This window comes from Octopus bimaculoides, chromosome 21 (genome assembly GCF_001194135.2).
Source record: "Octopus bimaculoides isolate UCB-OBI-ISO-001 chromosome 21, ASM119413v2, whole genome shotgun sequence".
Classification (NCBI taxonomy): domain Eukaryota; kingdom Metazoa; phylum Mollusca; class Cephalopoda; order Octopoda; family Octopodidae; genus Octopus; species Octopus bimaculoides.
In genome coordinates, this window is record NC_069001.1 from 1045115 (window position 1) to 1054749 (window position 9635).

General features: G+C 39.2%; 1 protein-coding gene across 4 annotated transcripts in view; it reads right to left on the reverse strand.

Moving 5' to 3' along the window:
* The window catches only part of LOC106878660 (uncharacterized), a 110357-nt gene that overhangs the window by 84126 nt on the left and 16596 nt on the right, over window positions 1–9635 (reverse strand). For 3 of the 4 annotated variants that reach the window (XM_052975592.1, XM_052975590.1, XM_052975589.1), the window contains exons 2-3: window positions 7002–7165; window positions 5901–6130 (exon numbers count right to left, since the gene is read on the reverse strand). In XM_052975592.1, coding sequence (XP_052831552.1) covers window positions 5901–6130; window positions 7002–7165 — 394 coding nt within the window. Of the gene's footprint in view, window positions 1–5900; window positions 6131–7001; window positions 7166–9380; window positions 9526–9635 lie in introns of all 4 variants that reach the window. The other variant, XM_052975591.1, reaches the window with a different exon arrangement.

The window sequence follows — 9635 nt, forward strand, 5'->3', positions numbered from 1 at the left end:
GTGTGTGCGTGTGTGCGTGTGTGCGTGTGCGTGTGTGTGTGTGTGTGTGTGTGTGTGAGTGTGTTATGGTGAGAATGGACTAGCCAAACTCATATAAGTAGCAGCATGATTGACCGAGAGATGAAAAATCACAAGAAGTCGAAAGATGTCGTTTGTGAGTTCATCGAGTTGCAGGAAATTGTTGAGAAGTTGTTATAGTGTTTTGAAAGTTGTTTTGGATTTGTTACGTTTGTTGGCAGAGTATTTGGGGATACATCAAATGGGAGACAGTTGGTGTCTAACAAGTTCAATGGTGTCGTATATCACACAGTGATTAATGCACAACACAAAAGTGATTCACAGGAACCATGTCATAAAAGTGGCAACAAGTACATCACAACAATATATATTTACATCATTTACATTTGACGGATATCTGTCCTCATCTTGTTTGTTGTTAACACAACATTTCGGCTGATATATCCTCCAGCCTTCTTCAGGTGTCTTGGGGAAAATTTCGAATGTGGGTTCTCATTCCTAAAGGCATTTTTCGATTTTTTTATTATTCAGGTCATCATATATGATTTTGATTTTTTCATGAGTTTGATAAACAAACGAATTACTTTACAATAACATGTCTGTGGAATACTCGGTCACATACATGTTAATTCAAGGGAAGGTAATTCAGTTAATTAAATAACTGAATCCACCCTGTCAAATGACAGAATCCCACCACCACCACCTCTACCACCAGTATTTCTACAGTTTAGGTTCACCTATACCACGTAAGCAACAGTGGGTAAATGGAAACTGTAGCGAAGCTTGTTGTTAAGAGTGCATATGTCTGTGGGATATTCAACCACTTATATTAATTCATGATTTAATTCAGTTGTTGTAACTGAATGCTCGTTGTCGAACAATGGAGATCTGCTGCCACCATTCTGATCAATGTTGTTTAGCCTCCTGCAGTGCAAACATTGCCAATTCTAGGCAGATATCTTCAGGGGTGGTTGCAATCTGGCACAGGTGGCAAATAACAAAGTAGTGGCGTGTGTGTGTGGTCAGGTTACATAATCTAACATCCTGTGAATAGCAACACACAAGAACACAAGTACACACACACACACAAGCACACATACAAGAATATATGCGTATACACAACAATACACACGCACAAACAAGAACACACGCACACACAAGAACACACGCACACACACAAGAACACACGCACACACACAAGAACATATGCACACTTGCAAGAAAATGTACACACAAACACATGAATACAGAGACACAGAAAAAACACAAGAACTTATACACTTCCATATAAGAACAGAGAACACACACTACCACCACTACTGCCACCATCATCATCACCATTTAAAATTCACCATGTTCCATGCTGGCATGGGTTGGGCAATTTCACAGGATCTAAGGGGTTCAACAACATGCTGTAGAATTGAACCTGAAACCACACTGCGATGCCTAAGCCTCTATTCATTTTTGTTTTAATTCTGTAGATTTATCTATGCAGTGCTTCAACAGAAGAACTGAATTCTCCTGTACAAAGTAGAGTTTTTCTCACCCCCAAACATTAAATTTCCGTGAAGACATTCGCTGACCCCATCTAAGTCCATGCATTTATTTACATCTTTAGCGTAAACAGCATTCGTATCCTTTCTTTCTTTCTTTCTTATCTCAAAGATTACGTCAAGAAAAAAAAAAAGAAAATGGTGCAAGTGATATCAACAGCTGTACAAGACAATGCCAAGAATTAAAACACGCAGATAATGTACATGAGTCACAAAATTTACAACACAACCCCAGACTGCTGAAAAGGGAAAGCCACAGTACAAAGTTTTAAAACTTTTTGGTAATACGATTCTTTCTGAGGTTGACACAAGGCCAGCAATAATTTTGATGGAAAGAGACAGGTTGGTTACCATTACCCCACCCCCACCCTTACAATTCAACTGGTACTTATTCTATTGCCCCTGAAAGGATGAAAGGCAAAGCCAACTTTGGTGGAATTTGAACAGAGAATGCAATGAGTCAAAAGAAACACCGCAGAGCCTCTCCTCCAATGGTCTCATGAGTCTGCCAGTCCAATGCCTTGACTTTTGGTAATTTAATAAAAAAGAAACGGAAATCAGCAGAGTCGGTTGGGGTTGGTTTGTATTTATGACTTCATCTCTGTTCATCATCTCAGTGTTGATTTTTAGCATGGTGCTGTGCTGATGGTATCACCTTTACTGTTTCCAGACGTAAACATTAGACATAATAAAAATATCACAGCTGCTACATACATAAGATTATATATATACATATGTGTGTGTGTGTGTGTGTGTGTGTGTGTGTGTGTGTGTGTAGCTTGTATTCTTTGCTTGTTACTGTCATTGTACTGTGGCCATGCTGGGGCACTGCCTTGAAGAATTTTAGTCAAACAAATTGATCCCAATATATATTTTATTTAAGCCTATGCTTATTCTATTGGTCTCTTTTGCTGACCTGTTAAGTCAGAGAGACATACACACACCAACACCATTAATGGGGTACAAACACTGACACACACACACACACACACACATATATATATATATATATATGACAGGCTTCTTTCAGTTTCTATCAATCAGATCCACTCAGAAGGCTTTGGTCAGCCTGAGGTTATAGTAGAAACACTTGCTCAAGATGCCAAGCAGTGGGACTGAACCTAGAACCATATAGTTGGGAAGCAAACACTTTACCACACAGTCACTCCTGTACCTATGTACCATGACCATAAAACAAGAGGATCGATGTCAATAGAGGAAACACGAGCAAAGAGAAAACTCCAAACGCTTGCACTGAAGTGACCTTTACCCAAGGCAGACAAGAGCCGAGGGGTTCCACTGAACCTGGGGAGCAATGAGACAAAGCCCAGAACCGAAATGCAAAGCCTTATCAGCACCGCAAGTGAAGAGAACACCTGTTGGTTCAGACCAGAGCGAAACAAGACACAGTTAATGAGCGCCAATGAGAGAGTACGGGGAGAGAACGGGGGTGGGGTTCAACGTGGTTCTGTGAGTAGCAAGAAATAGCAACCAAATTTCTGTCACTCTCGCTTTCAAACTACAATCTGACAGTCTTTAAGAAAGAACGACATGTTGAACAATGCAATGTCCTCCTGGGTGGACTGTGCCAAGGAAAGGGACACAACAGGGTGGTCACAATCGGTATGTGGAACTGTGCAATCAGGTCTGACCTAGGGTTAAACAACAACACAATCATAATTGAGCCACATGAGATACACACACACACACATACAGAGTTATCAAAATTACATCCTCCACCATCAACAAAATAAACATCAATGTTATCATCATCATCATCATCATCATTGTAGTTGTTACAACCCCCCCCCATCCCCGATAACAACTGCTTCTCCCTCTCCCTCCTTTCACCACCTCTACCAAACATTTATCTACATATCAGCCTCACCAACCATGCCTCCCACCACAACCACCACCACTTCAAAGTGCAGCTATTATGTGAAAGCCAGTCTGAAGAAGACTCTATGCAGGCACTTGTTGATCTGCTAGAAATAGCAGCCAAATCTCTCTAATAAGAAGAATCCTTTCTACTAAAGGTACAAGGCCTGAAATTTGAGGGGAGGGGATTAGTCAATTAAATCGTCCCCTGTGCTTCACTGGTACTTAATTTATCGACCCCCAAATGGATGAAAAGCAAAAGTCAATCACAGCAGAATAGAATGTAAAGAAGGACAAAATGCTGCCAAGCGGTGTGCTAACCATTCTACCATCTCACCACCTTGATTAATAATAATCCTTTCTATTCTAGGCACAAGACCTGAAATTTTGGGGGAGGGGCCCAGTCGATTCCATTGACCACCGAAAAGATGACAGGCAAAGTCAGCCTTGGCGGAATTTGAACTCAGAACATCAAATGCTCAGAATTCTAGGACAATATAGTTCATGATATTCATAAAACAGAGGGTTGGTCATGGTAACTGGAACACTTTTGGTCAGAGACCTGCCTCTGTCGACCTAGGGTTAAACAACATCAACCTTAGATGTTTACAGATCAGCCCAGCAAATTGCTTACTGCTCTCTCACTCACTCTCTCACTCACTCTCTCACTCACTCACTCACTCTCTCACTCACTCACCTCCACTCCTCCCCTACCCCCCCTCAGACCCTCAGACCCTGATAGCAGCAGTTCACAGTTATCAATAATTGGGATTGAAAAAATTATGTCAAGGATGGGGGGGTGACAGGGGGAGAAAGCGATAAAGTGGGATGAAAAGGGGAGAGAGAAACGGGGGGGAGTGAGAATACCAGAGGATGCATGGATGGAGGGGTGGGGGAATAGCAATTACAGATTCTGTTCTTCACAATCAGCTAATTAATTATAAATGACGTCCAACTGTTCAATCATGATGGTGATGATGGTGGTGGGAATGACAGCAGTGGTTATGATGATGATGGTAGTGGTAGTGGCGGTGATGTGATAATGGAAAATTATAAACAAGACAGACAGAAGCTTAATATACAGCTGGCAGTATGATAACAATAATTGTTGTTATTGCTGTCAGTAAGTCCCAGGTCAACTAAGATCCAACAGATTAGCTGTTGTCTATCTGTCTTCTGTTTGTCTATCTCTATCTATCTATCCATCTACTTTTCTTCTCCCCAAACAGGACTATATCTATCTAAGACTACACTACCCAGCATGTCCTTTCTCCTTTTCTAAATAGCTCTCTTAGCTCCTCCAGTGTTTTCAGCACAACAAGCAACAAGCCTTCTCCAGACTCCCTAATCGCTCATCCTCCTCCTGGATCCAATCAAGGCCAACTCCTACCTCTATCACATCATCCCAGAACATACTGCACCACATCTTCCTTGGTCTTCCTCTCGGTTTCTTTCCTCCTCCATCACGATGGTAGCCTGTCTCTCCCACAGTAATCCAAGCAGATGGTCAGTAAGCCATCTCTCTACCACTTACTCACCATGGCCTGCAAACTTCCCCTGCCTGCTCTTCTCGGCACCTCCAAATAGAGTAGCATGAAAATTGCCAAAGTAATTTTTGCCTTTAATTCTCTTCTCTGGTTTGATGAAATAAGTATCAGCCAAATAAATGAAAATCCCATTTAATTAACTCCTAATTAATTAACCCCTCCGATGCCAACCAGCCTGAGACTACCCCTGGCTTTATGATATAAGCTTCCTCTTCTAAAATAATCAACTTTAAAACATTCCATCAAAATTTCAGGTTAATTTGGATTCCAAACACCAACTTCATAATGACAATGTTATTTTCATCAAATTCTTCGTTAACACATTTCTGTTGAGATGAAGAATTTAGTAAAATAATTGTCATTATTAAGCTCGTGTTTGGATCATGAAATTTTGAAGGACAGTTTTAATATAGATTACTTAAAAACAGAAAGTCATTATAACAGAACCAAACCAGTTTCAAACAGGTTGGTCACAAAAGGATTAAGAAAGATTTTACCCAGTATTTCAAACAATCACTTAGCCATTTTGTGATGATATTTCTGTTGAAATCAACCATCTTTCTTTCAATTAATTTTGAAAATAATGAAGAATTTAGTAAAGTAACTCATTATTAAGCTGATATTTAGAACATAAATTAGCATGTAATTTCGATGGCAGGTTTTTTGATCACTTTAACTTTCTCGTTACAATATTTCAGCTGAAAGACATGGGCTTGTTTTAATTAGTTTTGGAAATAATGAAGAATTAAGTAAAATATCTTTGTGTTTATTGAGTTGGTGTTTGGAATATGGATTATTATGAAATTTCAGAAAGTCTAAACAATAGAACCAGAGGCAGTTTGGTATGGAAAAGGTTAAGGGGTTAAGAATTAATGGCCAAAGGCTAATAAAAAAAGACACTCACCGGTCAAGCCAGGTCACAATTGGTTTCAGAGAACTGATAATATCACAGACTGCAGAGAGAATAGGTACAGAAATGGTTTGTTTTGAGGAATCCCGTCTGTTGGAAGAGACATTGCTCTTGTTTGCTGCTTCTTCAGCTAATTGTTTATTTAACACAGCAACCAAACACCGAGCTTTCACACTCAGCTGAAGCGCCAAAGACTGCAGGTTTTCAGATTCAAATCCATACCGCTGCAAAAAATTGGAAAAAATTACTAAATTCTGATAATAATAGTTTCGAATTTTGGCACAAGGCCAGCAATTTTAGGGGGAGAAGGTTAATTGATTACATCCCTCCACCCCCATACTTGACTGGTATTTTAACAACCCACAAAAGATGAATAATAAAGTTGACCTTGGTGGCATTTGAGCTCAAAACAAAGAGCCAGAAGAAATGTCACTAAGATAAGGTGCAGTGTGGTGAGGTCCCTAGTTTAGTCCTGCCAGCTCACCACAATAAGTCTTGCGCAGAAAGGGTACAAGCGCAGACACAACAAGGTAGCCCAAAATCTGCACTGGCTGCTATGTGAAAAGTATGGATATGAGGTAACAGGTGTTTGGTCCCTACGCCAGAAAAGGTAATGGACGGAAACAGGAAGGAAAAGATCCTCTGGGACTTTGACTTCCAGACAGACAAGGTGTTAGGGCACCAAAGGCCGGATATAGTAACCTTTAGGAAGGACAAACAAGGGTGCCTTATAATCGATGTGGCAGAGCCGGGGGGGGTCAACATATTATCATGAAAGAAAAGGTTGATAAATATGGAGACCTGAGAATTGAGATCTCCAAGATGAAGCAGCCGCAAGAGTCAAGCATAAAGGTTGTTCCTATTGTCATTGGAACGTTGGGTTCAATACCAGCCAACTTGAAGAAACATCTGGACGCTTTAGAAATACCCTTACATATTGTGTAAAAGCACTGTCAGTCAGAGGTCCTTGTGACTTGACAGACAGTACAAACCCTGCCGGTACACACAACATCTTCAATCGACAACATCACAATATTAGATACTGCACAACAGTTTCAATAATAATAATAATAATAATGACGATAAACAACTTACCAATGTTAGCAATAATCCAATAGATTCCAGGATCAATTCTTGGTGACCAACCTTGGTGACGTTGAGTTTCTCCAGGTCAAAATTGGACATCATGAACAATTTCTTACCATCAATGCCACTGTTTAAGAAATACTGGACATATGGTAGAACAACATCATCCAGACCTGAAAACAAATGGTAGAGGAGGGAAGTCATTAAAATAATGGTTTCCAATTTAGGAATGAAGCTAGCAATTTTGAAGGGAGGGGCATTAGTCAATAGCACCAATCGATCCAAATGCGAGTTGGAATCTGAAACATGGAAACTCAATAACGATAATAACAATAATAATAATCCTTTCTACTAAGGGCACAAGTCCTGAAATTTAGGGGGAGGGGGTTAAGTCACTTAAATCGACCCCAGTACGCAACTGGTACTTAATTTATCGACCTCGAAACGATGAAAGGTAAAGTCAACCTCGGCAGAATTTGAACTCAGATCGCAAAGACAGACAAAGTGCCACCAAGCATTTTGCCCAGCATATAATAATGATGATTTCAAATTTTGGCACAAGGCCAGCAATTTTAGGGGATTATATCAACCCCATTGCTCAACTGGTACTTATCTCATCAACCCTGAAAAAATGAAAGGCAAAGTTGACCTCAGCAGAATTTGAACAAAGAATGATAAAAGCCAGAAAAATATAATAAACATTCCGTCCATCATGCTAACGATTCTGCCAACTCATAATAATAATAATAATAATAATAATAATAATAATAGTTCTCTGATTTTGGCACAAGACCAACAAATTTGGAAGGAAGAGTTAGTTGATGACATCAACTCCAGTTCTTGATTGGTTCTTAAATGTATCGGTCTTGAAAAGATGAACGGTAAAACTGACCTCAGAACTTGGAATATAAAAAACCAGAATATCACAAGGCATTTTATCCAATGCTCCACCGATTATATGAACTACTACAACCATAATACAATTTTTATGCACAAGAAAATATTTTTTGTGTCAGGGGAAGTGAAATGAAAGAGAGAGAGAGAGATGGGGGTGGTGGGTAAAGAATAAAAGACAAAGAAATAGAAAGCAGGAAAGAAAAGGAAAAGAAGAACAAAGACAAAAACAGAGAAAAAAACAAAGAAAAAGAGAAAAAAGAAAGGATTTTGGAAATTTGTAAAGAAAGATCAAGAAAGAAGGTTAGTTCTATCATTTTGGTTTCTTGCAGACATAGGAAGATGCTAGGGTGAGAGTGGGATGGTTGGTGGGGGAGGGGGTTTGCTGGAAGGAAGTAGAGACGTGAAAGGTCAAAGCTGAAAAGGTCATCGACTAAACTGGACTGAGACAACCTTAACAGGTTTGAGAAAGGTTTTGGTTGCATTAGGAACAGAGTTTCCACTCTTGGTCAATGAGTACACACACACACACACACACACAGAAACAAGTACACATACTTACACACAATCTTGTGTGTGTGTATGCATGTATTTATGTCTGTATTATTGATGTGTGTGTGCTTATGTGTTTACATGTATGTATATATACAGGGTGTGATGAATAAACTGCTGTCTAAATTTCATCAAAATTGAAAATAACACTGACCTCTCATTTTAACAGATAGATTTACCAAAATTACAGAAAAACATCTTGAAAGACTAAAGAGTATATAAACTGGTTTGAGGGGAAGCATTGTATGAATGAGGGTAGCTTGAGGTTAGGCTAAACAAAGGGACAACAGTTCAACGACTGAAACGAATGACATAACAATAACAACGAAGTTTGTCGTACAACAACAACATTGCAACTGCCATTGTAAAAATTTCCTTTATTCATGCAAGAAATCTCCTTCTCTTCCTCCTCCCCCGGGAACTATAACAGGGTCTCAATGAGCTGAGTTCTTTAGGAAAACAATGTCAACAGTAAACAAGTGACAAAAGGAAGTGATATCTCTCTCATGTGGTTGATAACGGCCTTTCCCCCACCCACCATAAGTGGCTGGGTAATCTTCAATGGCAATTTTATAATCTTCCTGCTTGAGAGATATATATATATATAGATATACACATTCACACTCATATATACACACACACTCATATGCACGCACAGGTGCACACAAATGCATACATACACTTGCACACACACATATACATACACCCATGCACATATACACATTCACAGACACACATTTGTATATAGTTTTATTTTTTGAAACCATATTTAGAAGCGTGAGAAGTTGCCAACAATGCAGATTTAATCATCATCATCATCATCATTATTATTATTATTAGTAGTAGTTAGTATATGAAGTGACACATATCAATATTTTGGGTGCGTAGCTCTTAGATATGGTAGAACAAGAACAGAAAGAAATAATCATCATTGTACTGTACCCTTAGCCATGCTAGTATGGGTTTGATGGAGTCTATCGAGGCAAATTCTCTATAGCTTCATGCCTTGGCTGTCACCAACCCTTGCCTGTTCCCAAGCAAAGTGATTTCTTTTTTTCCCCATGACCAGACAGGTTTTTGTGGACTACTGGAAATGAATGAATAGTTTGTGAGACAGTGACAAGTATTGACATGATGTCAAGACACACACACACACACATACATATATATATATATATATATATATATATATATATA